Here is a 24193-nt window from a genome sequence, read left to right as displayed (position 1 = left end):
TATCTCTGCTGTAACCAAGAAGTTTGATCTTGACATTTAGCCACTTAGCAAATCAAATGCATGGCTGGAGCCCTGATCTGCATATCATTTATTTAACACATAGTTATACTCAACAGCAGTGGAGTAGCACGCACATACCGTCAGTATTTCGAAATACCCCGGTATATGGTATATCACCCAAGCCTACTAGTGGGCAGTTCTTCCTGCCTTTGATATCAGTTACAGTTTGTAGTTCTTCCTGCCTCATTTCCAGTTTGTAGTTCTTCCTGCCTCAGTTACAGTTTGTAGTTCTTCCTGCCTCAGTTACAGTTTGTAGTTCTTCCTGCCTCAGTTACAGTTTGTAGTTCTTCCTGCCTCAGTTACAGTTTGTAGTTCTTCCTGCCTTTGATATCAGTTACAGTTTATAGTTCTTCCTGTCTCAGTTACAGTTTGTAGTTCTTCCTGCCTCAGTTACAGTTTGTAGTTCTTCCTGCCTTTGATATCAGTTACAGTTTGTAGTTCTTCCTGCCTCAGTTACAGTTTGTAGTTCTTCCTGCCTCAGTTAGAGCTTGTAGTTCTTCCTGCCTCAGTTACAGCTTGTAGTTTCGGCCTACTGCCTTCTCTCACTGCTTCCTTTCCCTCTCTCTCTCCATCCCTCAACCCTTTCTATTAGCATAGACGTAACATCAGACAACACGAGACATGGTGTCAAGAACAAGATGAAACCAGCCCGAAACGAGACGAAACGAGCCACCTACAGTACGATTCCCCACACGACAGCTTCTTGTCAATGTTACTAGCTATCTGGTCGAACAGAATCAACACACGGACTTCTGCCCCATGGAGAGCCACAGTCATGGCGTCTTTTTGTAGGCACTAACTCCGCCGTGGCTCGTTGGACAAAGGCTATGGGGAAACGAATGGCGTTTTTTTGGGGGGGGTTTTGGGATAAACGCCTAAACTAAGGTCTTTGGTTCACAGGCTTAGATCTTTTGTTCTACGAGATAATCTCCAAGAGATCATGTCACAAGCTTCATAATTCATAAAGGTCGTGTTAACTGACTGCTATTATCTCATCAACAAACCGTATAAGATCTCCTCAGCCTTTATAAACTCAGACCTTATTTTCAGCATTTATTCCTAAATTCCATTCTTTCCCCATGTATTTTCCACATAGGAATGGCTGAACGAACCAGCGGGGCCTCATTGGGGCGGGGGGGTAGCCTAGTGGTAAGAGCGTTGGACCAGCGGGGCCTCATTGGGGCGGCAGGGTAGATTAGTGGTAAGAGCGTTGGACCAGCGGGGCCTCATTGGGGCGGCAGGGTAGCCTAGTGGTAAGAGCGTTGGACCAGCGGGGCCTCATTGGGGCGGCAGGGTAGCCTAGTGGTAAGAGCGTTGGACCAAGGGGGCCTCATTGGGGCGACAGGGTAGCCTAGTGGTAAGAGCGTTGGACCAGCGGGGCCTCATTGGGGCGGCAGGGTAGCCTAGTGGTAAGAGCGTTGGACCAGGGGGGCCTCATTGGGGCGGCAGGGTAGCCTAGTGGTAAGAGCGTTGGACCAGGGGGGCCTCATTGGGGCGGCAGGGTAGCCTAGCGGTAAGAGCGTTGGACCAGCGGGGCCTCATTGGGGCGGCAGGGTAGCCTAGCAGTAAGAGCGTTGGACCAGCGGGGCCTCATTGGGGCGGCAGGGTAGCCTAGTGGTAAGAGCGTTGGACCAGCGGGGCCTCATTGGGGCGGCAGGGTAGCCTAGTGGTAAGAGCGTTGGACCAGCAGGGCCTCATTGGGGCGGCAGGGTAGCCTAGTGGTAAGAGCGTTGGACCAGCGGGGCCTCATTGGGGCGTTGTCAACTAACCCGTCTTTAGGCCAGAAAATGTGACACGTCACCTCCTATGCAAATGTGGGGTTCTGAAACCTTGACACTTCAAGTCCGCTCCGCTGAGAGGGTGGAAACGGAGAGCGACTTTGTGCGATTATAAGGCATGGGATCCTACGGAGTTCACAGAGGCCTTTGTGCCATTATAATGCATGGGATCCTACGGAGTTCACAGAGGGCTTTGAACACCAAAATGTTACTCGGAGCCTGTCCAGAACAGTCACCCATCTAAGAGAACATTGTATGTTGTATTCAGATCCATAGATATATTTTTACTCAACCTTGTGTGCCTGTCTGTCTGCCTGTTTGTAGATGAGTACATGAGCATACAGGTGAGATTATAACATAATTATAACAAGGATTTTAATATTAACTACCTATTTGATGTCAATGGAGGTTCAACACTGGTGTTCAAAAAAAATTGTAAATAAAATAGGAAATCATTTTCCTGCCATTCCATGAGTCCTTCATACATCCACGCTATCAAACGGAATGTCTAGAATTATAACAACATTCTAAATTCTAAAAGTTGACCTAAACTCTCTAAAAAACATGGCTCTGAACGGGTGGAAACAGATGACATGTACAAGGACTCAATTATTTCAATATTCAAATAATGTAGCTATCTGACATCAACGGAGCGCCATAACACCGATGTTCAACATCAATCATTAACACATTTTATAAAAATTCATCTCAGCCTCAACTCTGCCTTTCAGACCTGGCTGTGTTTGCTGTACGAGTTGGAAAATGGGTCTAGGATGTTTGTCATGGATATTAACCTGCAACCAGGATGTGATAAAACACCATGTTTAACCCCCGACAGCTGTCATCTAACCCTGTTCCTCTGCACCACACCAGGACGTGATAAAACACCATGTTTAACCCCTGTACACCTGTATAAACCCTGTTCCTCTGCACCACACCAGGATGTAATAAAACACCATGTTTAACCCCTGTACACCTGTATAAACCCTGTTCCTCTGCACCACACCAGGACGTGATATGTGTGGATAAAGGTGACATTGTTAAATGTTGAAGGATTTCATGGAACGGAAGTGATTTCAATATTTAAATAGTGTGCCTATCTGACTGAATGGTCAAAGCAGCTGTGGGATGTTGTTGTGGTCTGGTAATATGAGGTCTACCATGTTAGTCAATAGGACTGTGACAACGACAGTAGTGTGACATTTTTTTTTTCATGGTCCTTTAAAAACCTCCTGTATATAAAATATTGTGTGCAAAATGTATGGGCTAGATATTTCAAACTGTATGGGCTAGATATTTCAAACTGTATGGGCTAGATATTTCAAAATGTATGGGCTAGATATTTCAAAATGTATGGGCTAGATATTTCAAAATGTATGGGCTAGATATTTCAAAATGTATGGGCTAGATATTTCAAAATGTATGGGCTAGATATTTCAAAATGTATGGGCTAGATATTTCAAAATGTATGGGCTAGATATTTCAAAATGTATGGGCTAGATATTTCAAAATGTATGGGCTAGATATTTCTAAATGTATGGGCTAAATATTTCAAAATGTATGGGCTAGATATTTCAACTGTGTACGGCAAGGTAAACGTTTGACTCAACACGTTTATGAGGCTGCTTTGACCCACGCCTCAAAGCTAAATCAAATCAAATCAAATGTATTTATATAGCCCTTCGTACATCAGCTGATATCTCAAAGTGCTGTACAGAAACCCAGCCTAAAACCCCAAACAGCAAGCAATGCAGGTGTAGAAGCATGGTGGCTAGGAAAAACTCCCTAGAAAGGCCAAAACCTAGGAAGAAACCTAGAGAGGAACCAGGCTATGTGGGGTGGCCAGTCCTTTTCTGGCTGTGCCGGGTGGAGATTATAACAGAACATGGCCTAGAGGACAGACAGCTGTTTAACGTGAGAGGCTCAGCCATGTTAGGACTGTACGCCTGGCCGTCCTAACATGGTGGCGGCAGGGTAGCCTAGTGGTTAGAGTGTAGGGACGGCAGGGTAGCCTAGTGGTTAGAGTGTAGGGACGGCAGGGTAGCCTAGTGTTTACACCATGCCCACAGACAACGCCCACGAGAGTTAATGATTACACCTCTTCCTTTTAAACAGAGGTGTGTGAGAGGTGTGTGTCATTTATTTGAGCTGTGAGGTGCTGGTGAGACACATCTTTCTGTTGCCCAGCAGTGTGCAACTCCTCCTCCTCAGCTGTGGTGTTGATAGATACTAATACCACAAAGGCAATACCACATACAGGGTTCTCCCAGGGATCTTTTTTTAACAAAGAGGTGCTACTGAGTACAGCGGGATGGAGGACATTTCCTGCACTCTAAAGCAAAGAAATACTCCATTCGGGTGTGGTAACAGTCCTTAAATGATTACAAATCATGTTTTTTTAAATGACAGTGGCGCAACCAGTCCACAAGGTGGCGTAGTGCAACTCTTACATTCTTTGAGGAGAACCCTGACAGATAATACGGACTAGTCATGGCTTCTGTTCGGTTGTCCAGGTCTCAGAGATTCTTCAAGAACTTATCTCTGATCCTCCTGAGTGGATCCGTCTCTCTGCTCCTGTGGGCCGCTCTCAGACGCCCGCCGGGCTCTGACAGGAGTCCTCTCCCCGTTCTGGACCTCCTGCCCCCGGACTACGCTGCCGACCTGCCGGCCTGCTCAGCCATCATCCAGGGAGACCTGGAGGGTCTGGAGAGGAAGCAGCTCAGCCTCCTGCTGAAGACCATGAAGAAACAGCAGTTGCTGTCAGAGGCCTTCTACCACAACGTGACTCAGGACTGTCAGAGGTACGTCACAGAAAGAGAGTTCATCACCGTTCCTCTCAGTCAGGAGGAGAAGGAGTTCCCCATCGCCTACTCCATGGTCATCCACGACAAGATTGAGATGTTTGAGCGGCTCCTGCGTGCCCTGTACACTCCTCAGAACGTGTACTGCGTCCACATCGACCAGAAGTCATCGGAGGCCTTCAGGACGGCAGTGAGGGCTATCGTGTCCTGTCTATCTAATGTGTTTGTGGCCAGTAAGTTAGAGAGTGTGGTATATGCCTCCTGGTCCAGAGTGCAGGCCGATCTGAACTGTATGGAGGATCTCCTGAAGTCACCTGTCCAGTGGAGGTACCTGATCAACACCTGTGGAACAGACTTCCCCATTAAGACCAACGCTGAGATGGTTCAGGCCCTCAAGCTGCAGAACGGGAGGAACAGCATGGAGTCAGAGACCACCGACGACTATAAAAACAGCAGATGGCAGTTTCACCACAAAATCACCAGCAACATGGTGGTCAAGACGAACGTTAGGAAGAGCCCTCCTCCAATCAGCACCCCCATGTTTTCTGGCAACGCCTACTTCCTGGTGTCCAGGGCCTTTGTCCGTCACGTGATGAAGTCTCAGGAGGTCCGGGCGCTGTTGGAGTGGGAGAAGGACACCTATAGTCCTGATGAACACCTGTGGGCCACCCTGCAGCGCATGCCCTCTGTGCCAGGATCTAACCCTCCGCACATCAAGTACCATGAATCAGACATGAACGCCATTGCGCGCATTGTGAAGTGGCGTTCCCTGGAAGGAGATGTGAGAAACGGAGCCCCATATCCACCCTGCTCGGGTGTCTACAGGAGGTCCATTTGTGTCTACGGGGCTGGAGATCTCAGGTGGCTCCTACAACATCACCACCTCATCGCTAACAAGTTTGACCCTGAGGTGGATGATGTGGCTATCAGGTGTCTGGAGTCGTACCTGCGCTTCAAAGCCACATACCGTGTTTCACGAAGGACAGTGGAATCTGAGAGGATCTTACAAAAACGATGAAATGTTAAAAGGTGTAAATATGTTAATGTGCATTTATTTGAAATATGTTTTGAAATGTTGTATATTTCTGGTGGTACTGTAGAGAGGGTTGTAAATACAGTAACGTAGGTTATATTTAAAATACACCCTGAGTGTACAAAACATTAGGAACACCTTCCTAATATTGAGTTGCACCCCCTTTCGCCCCCAGACCAGCCTCAATCCTCTGGGCATGGGACTCTACAAGGTGTCGAAGGCGTTCCACAGGGATGCTGGCCCCATGTTGACTCCAATGCTTCCCACAGTTGTGTCAGGTTGGCTGGATGTCCTTTGGGTGGTGGACCATTCTCGATACACACAGCAAACTGTTGAGCGTGGAAAACCCAGCAGCGTCGCAGTTCTTGACACAAACCGGGACCCCGTTCAAAGGCGCTTAAATCCTTTTGTCTTGCCCATTCACCCTCTGAATGGCACACATACACAATCCATGTCTCAGTTATCACAAGGCTTAAAACTCCTTATTTACCCTGTCTCCTCCCCTTCATCTACACTGATTGAAGTGGATTTAACAGGTAACATCAATAAGGGATCATATTTTTCACCTGGATTCACCTGGTCAGTCTATGTCATGGAAAGAGCAGGTTTTGTCCATTCAGTGTATTTGATATATTTCTGATTTGCACTGTATATTTCTGATTGACTGTGTAGTTCTGCTTGTACTGTGTAGTTCTGGTTGTACTATGTAGTTCTGATTGTACTATGTAGTTCTGATTGTACTGTGTAGTTCTGATTGTACTGTGTAGTTCTGATTGTACTATGTAGTTCTGATTGTACTATGTAGTTCTGATTGTACTGTGTAGATCTGATTGTACTATGTAGTTCTGATTGTACTGTGTAGTTCTGATTGTACTGTATAGTTCTGATTGTACTGTGTAGTTCTGATTGTACTATGTAGTTATGATTGTACTGTGTAGTTCTGATTGTACTGTGTAGTTCTGATTGTACTGTGCAGTTCTGATTGTACTGTGCAGTTCTGATTGTACTATGTAGTTCTGATTGTACTAGTAGTTCTGATTGTACTGTGTAGTTCTGATTGTACTGTGCAGTTCTGATTGTACTGTGCAGTTCTGATTGTACTATGTAGTTCTGATTGTACTAGTAGTTCTGATTGTACTGTGTAGTTCTGATTGTACTGTGTAGTTCTGATTGTACTGTGTAGTTCTGATTGTACTGTGTAGTTCTGATTGTACTATGTAGTTCTGATTGTACTGTGTAGTTCTGATTGTACTGTGTAGTTCTGATTGTACTGTGTAGTTCTGATTGTACTGTGTAGTTCTGATTGTACTATGTAGTTCTGATTGTACTGTGTAGTTCTGATTGTATTTTCCAGACATACATGTATTTCTTCCTGTGCTCTGTATTTATGACAGCAGCAGTACCGTCTAGTGGAATGACTAGTCTAACTGAACACAGCATTTTGTTATACACAAAGTTAGTTATACCTTACTATAAACTGGGTAGTTCGAGCCCTGAATCCTGATTGGCTGACAGCCGTGGTATATCAGACCGTATACCACAGGTATGGCAAAACATGTATTTTTATTGTTCTAATTACGTTGGTAACCAGTTTATAATGGCAATACGGCACCTTGGGGGTTTGTGATATATGGCCAATGTACCACGGCTAAGGGCTGTGTCAAGGCACTCCACGTTGTGTCGTTCCCGTGGTATATTGCCCATATACCACAACCCCTCGGGCCTTATTGATGAATTAACTAATACTACAGAAATAGTTGATCTTTCCTCTGTGTTTTAATCTTTCCTCAGTGTTTCTGTATCAGTATGGACTTTAAACTAATTCCTTTGGGGTCATTTTGACCCCAGACAGAAACACATCATTCCTCCTATAGTAATTTAATAAAACTGACTTTACCGGAATATAAGTTTCTCTGAAGACAGAATTACAAGTCATCCATACCACCAGAGGGTGGAGGGAGAATATGTTATGCACAACACAAAAACTGTCCAGTTGTGCAGATGATTCTAGTTGTGAGGGGCGGCAGCGTAGCCTAGTGGTTAGAGCGTTGGACTAGTAACCGGAAGTTTGCAAGATTGAATCACCGCGCTGACAAGGTACAAATCTGTCGTTCTGCCCCTGAACAAGGCAGTTCCTGTTCCTAGGCCGTCATTGAAAATAAGAACTTGTGCTTAACTGACTTGCCTGGTTAAATAAAGGTCAATAAATAAATAAATAAAAATTCAACAATGTTTATTTTAGGGTGAATAAAACATTCACCTGATGTTACAAAAACATTCCCAGAACACATTTAATCGCTTCTTGAAATGTTCCCAGAATGTTTCACTACATTGTGGGAACAGTCTGCTGAGAGCATTGTGGGGACACCACAAAATATATGTTCGCAAAACACAAAAACTGTCCAGTTGGATGATTCTAAAATGTTTATTTTACGGTGCAAAAAAAACATGAACGATGTGACAAAGAACGTTCCCAGAACACATTTCGTCTGTTCTTTGAAGGGTCCCAGAATGTTTCATTAGGTATTGGGAACATTGTGTGGACATGACACGAGATATGTTCCCAAAACACAGTTGTGTTGCTTGTTAAAATGTTTCTATTAGGTTGCAAAAAAACATTTGCAAGAACATTCCCAGAACACATTTTTGTTCTTTAAAAGTTCCCAAAACATTGTGGGAACATCGTGGGAACATTGTGGGAACATGAGAAGAGATTCCCAAAACACTAAAGCTGTCCAGTGCGCTGCCATTCAGATAATGTTTGTATCAGGGGACACAAAACATTCCTCTGATGTTGCAAGAATGTTGACAGAAGAGCGTTTCTGAGTTCTTAGATTGTGTGAACAGTGTGGGTACATTACGAGAGACAGGTTCATACAAAGTTAGGCTGCACAGGACATTCCCTTAATGTTGTAAGAAGTTCATAGCATATGTGTTTCAGGTGAAACATAACATTCCCTTAATGTTGTAAGAAGTTCATATGTGTTTCAGGTGAAACATAATATTCTATTTACAGTGTTCACGAAATCTACATTATACGTTTTCTTGGAGGTCCTCTGAACATTTCAAGAACGTTTAGAAAATATATTATATAGATATATATATATAAGCATGCAAATGAAAGCAGGTTGGAATATGTCCCCATGAAGTTTCTCTCCAGATTTAATGACAATTCACATTTGAAAACTGTCTTGTAGATGATATAGAGACACATTGCATTCTCATTTCATTCACAGAACATTTCAACAGCATTTAAATGTAACCATACAATCACAACCATATTTTATACACGTCATATGTTGACAATCTGCACATGTTGGGTTTGAAGCTGCAATGTTTGGTTCCCAAACCAGGTTTGTTTTCGTCTGTTCCACGAGGGAAGCTATCTTTATTTTTTTTCACTATATAGCCATGGCAGTATGGTCAATCAGGAATTTGATGTGCATTCTCTCAATGTTTTAGGGATGTTATTATCCTGATGTTAGATAAAACCCAAACTAGAACCTAATGGAATCTTAGCTAATGTTCTGGGAATGTTCCTGGTTTGCTGGGATGTTTTTTTTTTTTTTTTGCATGCTTCGAGAAAAACCACACCGACGCAGGCCCAAGAGGATTGTGGGTTCTCGAGTAAATCTTTCAAGCGTGTAAACTCTCGCAAGGCTGCCGGCTCAGATGGCATCCCGAGCCACGTCCTAAGAGCAGATCCTCTGGCAGGAGTGTTCACGGACATATTCAATCTCTCCCTATCCCAGTCTGCTGTCCCCACATGTTTCAACATTGTTCCTGTGCCTAAACAAGCTGACTGAAGCAAATGACGATCACCCTGTAGCTTCACCTCTGTCATCATGAAGTGCTTTAAGAGTCAAGGACCATATCAGCTCCGCCTTACCCGACACAACTTGAACAGCGTCCAAAATGATCTCCACGCTGCCCACCTGGACAAGAGGAATACCTATGTGAATACCTATGTGAATACTGCTCATTGACTATAACTCAGCCTTCAACACCATAGTAAACCCTCCAAGCTCGTCACTGAGCTCAGGCCCTGGTTCTGAACTCCTCCATGTGCAACTGGATCCTGGATTTCCTGACGGGACCGACCCTAGGTGGTAGGCAACAACACCTCTGCCAAGCGGGGGCGTGGGCTCACCCCCCTCCTGTACTCCCTGTTCAGACACGACTGGGTAACTAAATCAGTCAAGAACTCTCTATGCCAGGTATTTGATGTAAGATTGGAATTGAACGATAAAGGTTTGCTGTCGACACGACAGTGGTAGGCCTGATCACCAACAACGACGGCACAGCCTACAGGGTTAGAGGTCAGAGCCCTGGTGGAGAGGTGAAAGGACAATAACCTCTCCCTCAACGTCGACAAAACCAAGGAGCTGATTTTGGACTACAGGAGACAGAAGGAAGAGCACGCCCACATCTCTATCGACATGGGTGCAGTGGGAAAGGTAAAAACCGTCCAAGTTCCTCAGCGTTGACATCACAGAGGACCTTGACATGGTCTCATCACATTGTAGTGAAGGAGGCACAACAGCGCCTCTTCAACCTCAGTCGGCTAAAGACATTTGCAATGGCCCCTAAGACCCTCTCTACAGATGCACCGTTGAGAGCATTCTGTCGGGTTGCATCACCGCCTGGTACGGCAACTGCATCGCCCTCGATCGCCAGCCCAACGGAACACCGGCGTCGCCGTAATTACAGACCGTATGATTTTTTAAACATTTTGTGGGGGAACTCGGGTCTCAAATTACAGTCAGACAAGGTGCCATTTTGAAACTGATTTGTGCATCATTAGTTTTCCTCTTGACATGTTTACTCTATATGTCACTCACTGACCGTCATCAAATTAGTCCATGTCACTCACTGACCGTCATCAAATTAGTCCATGTCACTCACTGACCGTCACTAAATTAGTCCATGTCACTCACTGACCGTCATCAAATTAGTCCATGTCACTCACTGACCGTCATCAAATTAGTCCATGTCACTCACTGACCGTCACTAAATTAGTCCATGTCACTCACTGACCGTCATCAAATTAGTCCATGTCACTCACTGACCGTCACCAAATTAATCCATGTCACTCACTGACCGTCACCAAATTAGTCCATGTCACTCACTGACCGTCACCAAATTAGTCCATGTCACTCACTGACCGTCACTAAATTAGTCCATGTCACTTACTGACCGTCACTAAATTAGTCCATGTCACTTACTGACCGTCACTAAATTAGTCCATGTCACTCACTGACCGTCACTAAATTAGTCCATGTCACTTACTGACCGTCACTAAATTAGTCCATGTCACTCACTGACCGTCACTAAATTAGTCCATGTCACTCACTGATCGTCACTAAATTAGTCCATGTCACTCACTGACCGCCACCAAATTAGTCCATGTCACTCACTGACCGTCACCAAATTAGTCCATGTCACTCACTGACCGTCATCAAATTAGTCCATGTCACTCACTGACCGTCACTAAATTAGTCCATGTCACTCACTGACCGTCATCAAATTAGTCCATGTCACTCACTGACCGTCACCAAATTAGTCCATGTCACTCACTGACCGTCACCAAATTAGTCCATGTCACTCACTGACCGTCACCAAATTAGTCCATGTCACTCACTGACCGTCACTAAATTAGTCCATGTCACTTACTGACCGTCACTAAATTAGTCCATGTCACTCACTGACCGTCACTAAATTAGTCCATGTCACTCACTGACCGTCACTAAATTAGTCCATGTCACTTACTGACCGTCACTAAATTAGTCCATGTCACTCACTGACCGTCACTAAATTAGTCCATGTCACTTACTGACCGTCACTAAATTAGTCCATGTCACTCACTGACCGTCACTAAATTAGTCCATGTCACTCACTGACCGTCACTAAATTAGTCCATGTCACTCACTGACCGCCACCAAATTAGTCCATGTCACTCACTGACCGTCACTAAATTAGTCCATGTCACTCACTGACCGCCACCAAATTAGTCCATGTCACTCACTGACCGTCACTAAATTAGTCCATGTCACTCACTGACCGTCACCAAATTAGTCCATGTCACTTAAATACATCTGGTTAGTCGAGCCAGCTACCTACACTTGTAGTAATCATGGCCGAAATACCGACCGAGCAAGCAGGGCAAGCCCAAGGGCCCTGACCTCCAGGGGGCCTGACCTCCAGGGGGCCTGACCTCCAGGGGGCCTGACCTCCACGGGGCCTGACCTCCACAGGGCCTGACCTCCAGGTGGCCCTGACCACCGGGGGTATGCCGCCTGCCCTCAGGGACATTTACACCCCTCAGTGTGGAAGGAAGGCCAGGAAGATCATTAGGGACCTCAGCCAGTTGATTCTGCTGCACTTCCAGGAGCATCAGATCTCAGACCAACAGACTCTGAAACAGCTTCTATCACCAGACCATCAGACTGCTGAAGAGCCATCCATACCTGCCCACCTGTACTCTGCCCTGCATCTTAGAGAGATTTTTGCAAACATACGCCCACACACTCAATCACACAAAAACACACACATAGTATCTTGCGCTTACACACACACACACACACACACACACACACACACACACACACACACACACACACACACACACACACACACACACACACACACACACACACACACACACACACACACACACACACACACACACACACACACACACACACACACACACGTCACTGCTGTCCCATGTATATAGAGACATTGAACACTGGTCACTTCACATTGATACACTGTGTATTATATACAGTATACTCCACAGAGCTCATTCTAGAATATCTATTGTTGTACATATCCTCTCTATCTATCTCTCTCAGGACAACGAAGGGACAGTCTGTCATGATTCCACAGGCGACCTGGTTACTAAGCAACATCAGCCATCTGTGTGTGGTGCTGAATGAATGACGTTGTCTCTCTCATACACACACAGACAAGAACAAACACACACAACACACAGGACAGATGAGGAGTGGAAGAGAGGATGGTGTGATCACATTCAGAGGTGTGAGTGAAAGTCAAGACTCAAGGGAAACATAAAAGAACGAGGGAAGAGAAAAAAAGAAGGACCTGACTACAACACTCCCTGACCCAGAGAAGACCAGATCCCTGGACTACAACACTCCCTGACCCAGAGAAGACCAGATCCCTGGACTACAACACTCCCTGACCCAGAGAAGACCAGGACCTGACTACAACACTCCCTGACCCAGAGAAGACCAGATCCCTGGACTAAAACACTCCCTGACCCAGAGAAGACCAGGACCTGACTACAACACTCCCTGACCCAGAGAAGACCAGATCCCTGGACTAAAACACTCCCTGACCCAGAGAAGACCAGATCCCTGGACTACAACACTCCCTGACCCAGAGAAGACCAGATCCCTGGACTACAACACTCCCTGACCCAGAGAAGACCAGATCCCTGGACTACAACACTCCCTGACCCAGAGAAGACCAGGACCTGACTACAACACTCCCTGACCCAGAGAAGAACAGATCCCTGGACTACAACACTCCCTGACCCAGAGAAGACCAGGACCTGACTACAACACTCCCTGACCCAGAGAAGAACATATCCCTGGACTACAACACTCCCTGACCCAGAGAAGACCAGATCCCTGGACTACAACACTCCCTGACCCAGAGAAGAACAGATCCCTGGACTACAACACTCCCTGACCCAGAGAAGACCAGATCCCTGGACTACAACACTCCCTGACCCAGAGAAGACCAGATCCCTGGACTACAACACTCCCTGACCCAGAGAAGAACAGATCCCTGGACTACAACACTCCCCGACCCAGAGAAGACCAGATCCCTGGACTACAACACTCCCTGACCCAGAGAAGACCAGGACCTGACTACAACACTCCCTGACCCAGAGAAGACCAGATCCCTGGACTACAACACTCCCTGACCCAGAGAAGACCAGATCCCTGGACTACAACACTCCCTGACCCAGAGAAGACCAGGACCTGACTACAACACTCCCTGACCCAGAGAAGACCAGATCCCTGGACTAAAACACTCCCTGACCCAGAGAAGAACAGATCCCTGGACTACAACACTCCCTGACCCAGAGAAGACCAGATCCCTGGACTAAAACACTCCCTGACCCAGAGAAGAACAGATCCCTGGACTACAACACTCCCTGACCCAGAGAAGACCAGATCCCTGGACTACAACACTCCCTGACCCAGAGAAGACCAGATCCCTGGACTACAACACTCCCTGACCCAGAGAAGACCAGGACCTGACTACAACACTCCCTGACCCAGAGAAGAACAGATCCCTGGACTACAACACTCCCTGACCCAGAGAAGACCAGGACCTGACTACAACACTCCCTGACCCAGAGAAGAACATATCCCTGGACTACAACACTCCCTGACCCAGAGAAGACCAGATCCCTGGACTACAACACTCCCTGACCCAGAGAAGAACAGATCCCTGGACTACAACACTCCCTGACCCAGAGAAGACCAGATCCCTAGACTACAACACTCCCTGACCCAGAGAAGACCAGATCCCTGGACTACAACACTCCCTGACCCAGAGAAGAACAGATCCCTGGACTACAACACTCCCTGACCCAGAGAAGACCAGATCCCTGGACTACAACACTCCCTGACCCAGAGAAGACCAGGACCTGACTACAACACTCCCTGACCCAGAGAAGACCAGATCCCTGGACTACAACACTCCCTGACCCAGAGAAGACCAGATCCCTGGACTACAACACTCCCTGACCCAGAGAAGACCAGGACCTGACTACAACACTCCCTGACCCAGAGAAGACCAGATCCCTGGACTAAAACACTCCCTGACCCAGAGAAGAACAGATCCCTGGACTACAACACTCCCTGACCCAGAGAAGACCAGATCCCTGGACTAAAACACTCCCTGACCCAGAGAAGAACAGATCCCTGGACTACAACACTCCCTGACCCAGAGAAGACCAGATCCCTGGACTACAACACTCCCTGACCCAGAGAAGACCAGATCCCTGGACTACAACACTCCCTGACCCAGAGAAGACCAGGACCTGACTACAACACTCCCTGACCCAGAGAAGAACAGATCCCTGGACTACTGTTAGTGTACAAGCTGGCATCACTGTGGTGTCCTCAGGCACACACCCTCCCCCACCCATCACAAACTCCCAACCAGATGATCAGCACCCCCTTCACACACACACCACACAGACACACACACACACACACACCCCTTCCCTTCTGCGACATCACGACTCAAGGAAAGAGAGAGTGAGGTGAGAAAAGACAGGAGGTAAAGATGCTCCAACATGAATCAGCAGTGTGGAGGAGAGGGGAGATGGAGAAAGACGTCATGAGAGAGAGGAGGTGGAGTATGGAGGAAAAGTGAACAGGAAATCAAGATCGGAGGAAGAGAGAGAGAGAGAGAGAGAGAGAGAGAGAGGAGATTGAGAGAGAGGAGAGAGAGAGAGAGAGAGAGAGAGAGAGGAGATCGAGAGAGAGGAGAGAGAGAGAGAGAAACAGAGAGAGAGAGAGAGAGAGAGAAACAGAGAGAGAGAAAGAGAGCGAGAGTGAGAGGAGACAGAGAGAGAGAGAGAGAGAGAAGTAGAGACTACAAGGCAAGAAGGGTCTTCTATGCCATTAAAAGGACCATAACATTTGACATACCAATTAGGATCTGGCAAAAAATACTTGAATCAGTCATAGAACCCATTGCCCTTTATGGTTGTGTTAGGACTGGGGTCCGCTCACCAACCAAGACTTCCCCACTAATTATCAAAATCCAGAAAAGAGCCATTAAATTCTACAACCACCTAAAAGGAAGCAATTCCCAAACCTTCCATAACAAAGCCATCACCTACATAGAGATGAACCTGGAGAAGAGTCCCCTAAGCAAGCTGGTCCTGGGGCTCTGTTCACAAACACAAACACACCCTACAGAGCCCCAGGACAACAGCACAATTAGACCCAACCAAATCAACCAAAACAAAAAGATAATTACTTGACACATTGGAAAGAATTAACAAAAAAACAGAGCAAATTAGAATGCTATTTGGCCCTACACAGAGAGTACACAGTGGCAGAATACCTGACCACTGTGACTCAAACTTAAGGAAAGCTTTGACTATGTACAGACTCAGTGAGCATAGCCTTGCTATTGAGAAAGGCCGTCGTAGGCAGACATGGCTCTCAAGAGAAGACTATGTGCTCACTGCCCACAAAATGAGGTGGAAACTGAGCTGCACTTCCTAACCTCCTACCCAATGTATGACCATATTAGAGACACATATCTCCCTCAAATTACACAGATTCACAAAGAACTCGAAAACAATCCCGATTTTGATAAACTACTGGGTGAAATCCCACAGTGTGACATCACAGCAGCAAGATTTGTGACCTGTTGCCACAAGAAAAGGTCAACCAGTGAAGAACAAACACCATTGTAAATACAACCCATATTTATTTATTTATTTATTTTCCCTTTTGTACTTTAACCATTTGTACATTGTTACAACACTGTATATAATATGACATTTGTAATGTCTTTATTCTTTTGGAACTTCTGTGAGTGTAATGTTCACTGTTCATTTTTATTGTTTATTTCACTTTTGTTTATTATCTACTTGTTAACATATGTTTCCCATGTCTATAAAACCCCTTGAATTGAATTGAATTGAGAGAGATGGAGCGAGATGGAGAGAGATGGAGAGAGATGGAGTGAGATGGAGAGAGATGGAGAGAGAGAAAAGTAGACCAAGCATCCCTGACCTGCTGTCTATATAGCTGGTTCCTAATTAAATCAATAGCAACAGGACATGCTAATATAACAATGACAGTGATTATGTATTCATGCCATGGGATTGGATGACAGACAGGAAGCAGAAGGCATGCTGTCACTCTGGTCACCACATATACCAGGGGACATGATTAATCAGGACACCAGGTCAACCTTGAGGTCTTAGGATGTATTCTGCTGTGTGATGGTAAGATACTGAGACTCTGGCAAATAAACACACACACACACACACACACACACACACCTCCAGTATGAATGGTCCTTCTCTCTCATTATGCCTCTCTCATCTCTCTCTCCTCTCCCTCCCTTTCTCCTCCTCTCCCTCCTTCTCCCTGTCAAGACAGCCATGTGAGGGGAATATCAGGCTCCAGGCTTTCAAACCAGCCAGCCTCCTCTCTGCAGGAGGGAGAGAGACAACTAGCCAGCCTCCTCTCTACAGGAGGGAGAGAGACAACCAACCAGACTCCTCTCTGCAGGAGGGAGAGAAACAACCAGCCAGCCTCCTCTCTGCAGAAGGAGGGAGAGAGACAACCAACCAGACTCCTCTCTACAGGAGGGAGAGAGACAACCAACCAGACTCCTCTCTACAGGAGGGAAAGAGACAACCAACCAGACTACAGGAGGGGGACCAGATAAAAGGTCTTAATAGCTGGATCATGACCAGATAGATAAAAGGTCTTAATAGCTGGATCATGACCAGATAGATAAAAGGTCTTAATAGCTGGATCCTGACCAGATAAAATGTTCTTAATAAAAACAAACTGACTCATGAATGTGCTTCAATTTTTGTGGAATTTACCACCTCAGTGAATGTAGCTATAACGGGCCTCCTCAGCTGTCCCGAGGTGACTTACAGACAATGGGAAGAATGAGGCCAGCTACAACACAGTTCAACTCTTTATCCGTTATGAAATAGTTATGAGTCAGACTTGAAGAGATGCTCGGAGTCTGACTGGGAATACAGTACAGAGCTGAATGTAGAGAATACAGTACAGAACTGAATGGAGAGAATACAGTACAGAGCTGAATGGAGAGAATACAATAGAGAGCTGAATGGTGAGAATACAGTACAGAGCTGAATGGAGAGAATACAGTAGAGAGCTGAATGGAGAGAATACAGTAGAGAGCTGAGTGGAGAGAATACAGTAGAGAGCTGAATGGGGAGAATACAGTAGAGAGCTGAATGGAGAGAATACAGTAAAGAGCTGAATGGAGAGAATACAGTAGAGAACTGAATGGAGAGAATGCAGTAGAGAGCTGAATGGAGAGAATACTGTATCTTGAAGACAGACATGTAAGTTGATGATTCTCCAGACCACTTCCCTAAACCAGCAACAGTGGTCTCAGCTCAGCCTGTCAGTCCCTTGGGAATCACTGGGTCTGTCATGGTGAGCCTGCTGCCTTATAGAACCAGAATGGTTTGACAGTTGCATCAGTGCACTGGGCTGGCAGACAGAGGCATTTGTGACTGGAACTTCCTCATGGCTATGACACAGTGGGACCAGGCATGTCCCTCTACTGGCTGAAGTGACTGACATGAGAACAGTTACAAAAGAATGTGTGGGAACATGTCGCTCTTCCTCTCTCTCTCCTCTCCTCCCCTTCTCCTCCCTCTGTTTCTCTCTCTCTCCTCTCCTCCCCTTCTCCTCCCTCTGTTTCTCTCTCTCCTCTCCTCCCCTTCTCCTCCCTCTGTTTCTCTCTCTCTCCTCTCCTCCCCTTCTCCCCCCTCTGTTTCTATTTCTCCTCCCCTATGTCCTCCTCTCTCTCTCTCTCTTTCTCTCTCTCCCACTGAACACAATTAACAGGCAGAGCCATTATATTCTGCTGATGGAGGCAGCTGTGACTGAGCCAATAGAACACAGAGAGAATGTAGGAAAAACACACCGACAGTCTGGATAATAAAGGGGCCTTCAGACTCTAACCCTGAGACAGTCTGGATAATACAGGGGCCTTCAGGCTCTAACCCTGAGACAGTCTGGATAATACAGGGTCCTTCAGGCTCTAACCCTGAGACAGTCTGGATAATACAGGGGCCTTCAGACTCTAACCCTGAGACAGTCTGGATAATACAGGGGCCATCAGACTCTAACCCTGAGACAGTCTGGATAATACAGGGGCCATCAGACTCTAACCCTGAGACAGTCTGGATAATACAGGGGCCTTCAGACTCTAACCCTGAGACAGTCTGGATAATACAGGGGCCATCAGACTCTAACCCTGAGACAGTCTGGATAATACAACCCCCTTTTTCTTCATCCGTTTCTCCCTCCCTCACTTTCTATCTCTCTCTCAATGCTCCCTTTCCCTCCTTCCAACTGTCACCATCTCTCCCTCCCTTACCCTCCTTCCAGGTGTCTTTATTTCTCTTCTATCCCTCTTTCTATCGCTTCCCTTCTCCCTCCCTCCAACTGTCACCATCTCTCCCTCCCTTCTCCCTCCAACTGTCACCATCTCTCTCTCCCTCTCTCTCTCTCTCCTCCCTGCCATGCTGACTCATTGAGCTGCAGGACTCCCCCGGTTGCCTGCTGTCTCACTGGCAGTGCAACACCACACACACACACACACACACACGCATACACACATACACACACACATACATGGTCATACGCCACACGGTCATACACACACAGCCTGTATGCCCCTGGTGTTGACATTTCAGAGAACACACAGAGAGAGATAGAGAGATACAGAGAGAGATACAGAGAGAGAGAGAGATAGAGAGAGAGACAGAGACAGAGATACAGAGAGATATACAGAGAGAGAGAGAGAGAGAGTGAGCGAGCGAGAGAAAGAGAGACAGCGAGAGAGAGAGAAAGAGAGACAGAGAGAGAGAGACAGAGAGAGAGAGAGAGAACCTGAATCTCTGTGCCTTTTATTCTATTTTTGAATTACCACTCGTTGACTGTAATATCATGTTGTTACATTACCACTATGACTAATCTAATGTTGTTACATTACCTCTCTATGACTGTAATATCATGTTGTTACATTACCTCTCTATGACTGTAATATCATGTTGTTACATTACCTCTCTATGACTAATATCATGTTGTTACATTACCTCTCTATGACTGTAATATGTTGTTGTTACATTACCTGTCTATGACTATAATATCATGTTGTTACATTACCTCTCTATGACTGTAATATGTTGTTGTTACATTACCTCTCTACGACTGTAACATCATGTTGTTACATTACCTCTCTATGACTGTAATATGTTGTTGTTACATTACCTCTCTATGACTGTAATATCATGTTGTTACATTACCTCTCTATGACTGTAATATCATGTGGATACATTACATCTCTATGACTGTAATATCATGTTGATACATTACCTCTCTATGACTATAATATCATGTTGTTACATTACCTCTCTATGACTGTAATATCATGTTGTTACATTACCTCTCTATGACTAATATCATGTTGTTACATTACCTCTCTGACTGTAATATCATGTTGATACATTACCTCTCTATGACTGTAATATCATGTTGTTACATTACCTCTCTATGACTGTAATATGTTGTTGTTACATTACCTCTCTATGACTGTAATATCATGTTGTTACATTACCTCTCTATGACTAATATCATGTTGTTACATTACCTCTCTATGACTGTAATATGTTGTTGTTACATTACCTCTCTATGACTGTAATATCATGTTGTTACATTACCTCTCTATGACTGTAATATGTTGTTGTTACATTACCTCTCTATGACTGTAATATCATGTTGTTACATTACTTCTCTATGACTGTAATATCATGTTGATACATTACCTCTCGATGACTGTAATATGTTGTTGTTACATTACCTCTCTATGACTGTAATATCATGTTGTTACATTACCTCTCGATGGCTGTAATATGTTGTTGTTACATTACCTCTCTATGACTGTAATATCATGTTGTTACATTACCTCTCGATGGCTGTAATATGTTGTTGTTACATTACCTCTCTATGACTATAATATCATGTTGTTACATTACCTCTCTATGACTGTAATATCATGTTGATACATTACCTCTCTTTGACTGTAATATCATGTTGATACATTACCTCTCTATGACTGTAATATCATGCTGTTACATTACCTCTCTATGACTGTAATATCATGTTGATACATTACCCCTCTATGACTGTAATATGTTGTTGACACATTACCTCTCTATGACTGTAATATCATGTTGATACAGTACATGTGAATCTGATCAGCTTTGTAATGAAGGGTTTCTAGCCACAGCCAGACTGATGTGTTAACAGATATCAACGCCTGCATTGACACCGTGCATCTCTGAGACATGGACATCCTACAAGACACACTGGACCAGCCACTGAACACAACTACCCACTACACCACACACTGGACCCTCCACTGTACACAACTACCCACTACACCACACACTGTACACAACTACCCACTACACCACACACTGGACCAGCCACTGTACACAACTACCCACTACACCACACACTGGACCAGCCACTGTACACAACTACCCACTACACCACACACTGGACCAGCCACTGTACACAACTACCCACTACACCACACACTGGACCAGCCACTGAACACAACTACCCACTACACCACACACTGGACCAGCCACTGTACACAACTACCCACTACACCACACACTGGACCAGCCACTGAACACAACTACCCACTACACCACACACTGGACCAGCCACTGTACACAACTACCCACTACACCACACACTGGACCAGCCACTGCATGTGTACTGTGTAGTGTGTAGTGTGTAGTGTGTATAATGTGTAGTGTGTAGTGTGTACTGTGTACTGTGTAGTGTGTAGTGTGTACTGTGTAGTGTGTAGTGTGTAGTGTGTAGTGTGTAATGTGTACTGTGTACTGCGTAGTGTGTACTGTGTACTGCGTAGTGTGTACTGTGTACTGTGTAGTGTGTACTGTGTACTGCGTAGTGTGTACTGTGTACTGTGTAGTGTGTACTGTGTAGTGTGTACTGCGTAGTGTGTACTGTGTAATGTGTACTGTGTACTGCGTAGTGTGTACTGTGTACTGCGTAGTGTGTACTGTGTACTGTGTACTGTGTAGTGTGTACTGTGTAGTGTGTAGTGTGTACTGTGTAGTGTGTAGTGTGTAATGTGTAGTGTGTACTGTGTACTGCGTAGTGTGTACTGTGTACTGTGTAGTGTGTAGTGTGTACTGTGTAGTGTGTACTGTGTAGTGTGTACTGTGTAGTGTGTAGTGTGTAGTGTGTACTGTGTAGTGTGTACTGTGTAGTGTGTACTGTGTAGTGTGTAGTGTGTACTGTGTAGTGTGTAGTGTGTAGTCTATATTGGCATGTTGCTGCTCTCAGGAACAGAGGTCTTGTGTAGCAGATGAGGAAGGACAGAAGGTCCTGAACCAGCGACTGCAGTTAAACACTGAGTTCACTGCATGTGCCATAGAGAAAGACACCTCTGGGCTCCATTTAAATGACAGGGATTGATCCGGGCAGTAGTGTAGTAGGCTGCTGGTCCAGTAGCAGGATATTCCCCCTGGATTACACCACCTAATCTGTCCCTCAGACAACAGCACATAGCAGACACTAGCAATCAGAAGGCTAATGAGCCATGGGAGGGGATTAGGCTTGGATGCTGCTGGTCTGACCTGCGTCCTGTTTGTTACAAACTGAGATGTTAACAATCCTATCTACTATACAAGTCTTAATAATGAAACCACCACAGATAATTCCAGTTGTTAAACCTATTCTAATTATTCAAAAGGATATAGGGGCGGCAGGGCAGCAGGGTAGCCTAGTGGGGCGGCAGGGTAGCCTAGTGGGGCGGCAGGGCGGTAGGGTAGCCTAGTGGGGTGGCAGGGTAGCAGGGTAGCCTAGTGGGGCGGCAGGGTAGCCTAGTGGGGCGGCAGGGTAGCCTAGTGGGGCGGCAGGGTAGCCTAGTGGGGCGGCAGGGCAGCAGGGTAGCCTAGTGGGGCGGCAGGGTAGCCTAGTGGGGCGGCAGGGTAGCCTAGTGGGGCGGCAGGGTAGCCTAGTGGGGCGGCAGGGCAGCACGGTAGCCTAGTGGGGCGGCAGGGTAGCCTAGTGGGGTGGCAGGGTAGCCTAGTGGGGCGGCAGGTTAGCCTAGTGGGGCGGCAGGGTAGCCTAGTGGGGTGGCAGGGTAGCCTAGTGGGGCGGCAGGGTAGCCTAGTGGGGCGGCAGGGTAGCAGGGTAGCCTAGTGGGGCGGCAGGGTAGCCTAGTGGGGTGGCAGGGTAGCAGGGTAGCCTAGTGGGGCGGCAGGGTAGCCTAGTGGGGCGGCAGGGTAGCCTAGTGGGGCGGCAGGGTAGCCTAGTGGGGCGGCAGGGCGGCAGGGTAGCCTAGTGGAGCGGCAGGGTAGCCTAGTGGGGCGGCAGGGTAGCCTAGTGGGGTGGCAGGGTAGCCTAGTGGGGCGGCAGGGTAGCCTAGTGGGGCAGCAGGGCGGCAGGGTAGCCTAGTGGGGCGGCAGGGTAGCCTAGTGGGGCGGCAGGGTAGCCTAGTGGGGCGGCAGGGTGGCAGGGTAGCCTAGTGGGGCGGCAGGGTAGCCTAGTGTTTAGAGCGTTGGACTAGTAACCGGAAGGTTGCAAGTTCAAACCCCCGAGCTGACAAGGTATAAAAAAAAATTTGCAGAAAGGTGTGTTTGATCCACATGGGAAGCAACAGTCTGAGTCAACTTTATTGTGATCTTTCTGCTCAGCAGTAATATATCTCAGTGCTTGTGCCTATTCTGCCCAGAGTCTATGTACTGGCAGCTTTACCTGTACACTTCCTGTCTACAATTCAGCACTGCTGGAGGCAGGACCCTGAGCATGGCCAGCCACTCACAGCTCTTCCAGCTATGAGTGACAGCAAGAACAGCCAGCCAAAAGATGTGACCTTCTCAGGCAGACAGGTAGTTCGTTATATAGATACAGATCTGAAGAACTCAGAAAACCCAAAGAAAGTAGGAATTACAAGCAGGAAGCTAAACACAATAGTTGCAGTGAGTTTGATGCATGGAAGCCAGGGTGGAAGCCGGGGTGGAAGCCAGGGTGGAAGCCAGGGTTAATAGATATTAGCTGCAATGAGTTTGATGCATGGAAGCCAGGGTGGAAGCTAAGGTTAATAGATATTAGTTGCAGTGAGTTTGATGCATGGAAGCCAGGGTGGAAGCTAAGGTTAATTAGTTGCAGTGAGTTTGATGCATGGAAGCCAGGGTGGAAGCCAGGGTTAATAGATATTAGTTGCAGTGAGTTTGATGCATGGAAGCCAGGGTGGGAGCCGGGGTGGAAGCCAGGGTGGAAGCCAGGGTTAATAGATATTAGCTGCAGTGAGTTTGATGCATGGAAGCCAGGGCTGAAGCCGGGTGGAAGCCAGGGTGGGAGCCGGGGTGGAAGCCAGGGTGGAAACCAGGGTTAATAGATATTAGCTGCAGTGAGTTTGATGCATGGAAGCCAGGGCTGAAGCCGGGTGGAAGCCAGGGTGGAAGCCAGAGTGGAAGCCAGGGTGGAGGCAAGAGTGGAAGCCAGGGTTAAGGTTCACTGTGTCACCGCTCTGTCAACAGAGTCTGAGGAAGGGAGGACAGACAAAATTACTCTCCTCTCTCAGCATGTGTTCTGAATCTCAGTCTAAATAACCACTTCACAGGAAACACACACACATGGCCCTCTGCTCATTCTCCTACATACACACACATGAACGCAGTG

The 24193-nt window shown here is 46.5% G+C and overlaps 2 protein-coding genes across 2 annotated transcripts in view; one reads left to right on the top strand and one right to left on the bottom strand.

Moving 5' to 3' along the window:
- LOC139404682 (ELKS/Rab6-interacting/CAST family member 1-like) overlaps positions 1 to 24193 on the bottom strand; it is a 424291-nt gene that overhangs the window by 329137 nt on the left and 70961 nt on the right. The gene's annotated exons all lie outside the window — the stretch shown is intronic.
- On the top strand, positions 4323 to 5657 carry LOC139404683 (beta-1,3-galactosyl-O-glycosyl-glycoprotein beta-1,6-N-acetylglucosaminyltransferase 3-like). The gene has a single exon (XM_071147290.1). The coding sequence runs from the start codon at positions 4329 to 4331 to the stop codon at positions 5655 to 5657; it is 1329 nt and encodes a 442-aa protein (XP_071003391.1). The 5' UTR covers positions 4323 to 4328.

This window comes from Oncorhynchus clarkii, unplaced genomic scaffold (genome assembly GCF_045791955.1).
Source record: "Oncorhynchus clarkii lewisi isolate Uvic-CL-2024 unplaced genomic scaffold, UVic_Ocla_1.0 unplaced_contig_9009_pilon_pilon, whole genome shotgun sequence".
NCBI lineage: Eukaryota > Metazoa > Chordata > Actinopteri > Salmoniformes > Salmonidae > Oncorhynchus > Oncorhynchus clarkii.
Note: the sequence above shows the minus strand (reverse complement) of the source record. Positions and strands in the feature narration are given on the sequence as shown.

Coding starts and splice junctions, on each gene's coding strand:
- LOC139404683 (XM_071147290.1), top strand. CDS start 4,329: ATGGCTTCTGTTCGGTTGTCCAGGTCTCAGAGATTCTTCAAGAACTTA.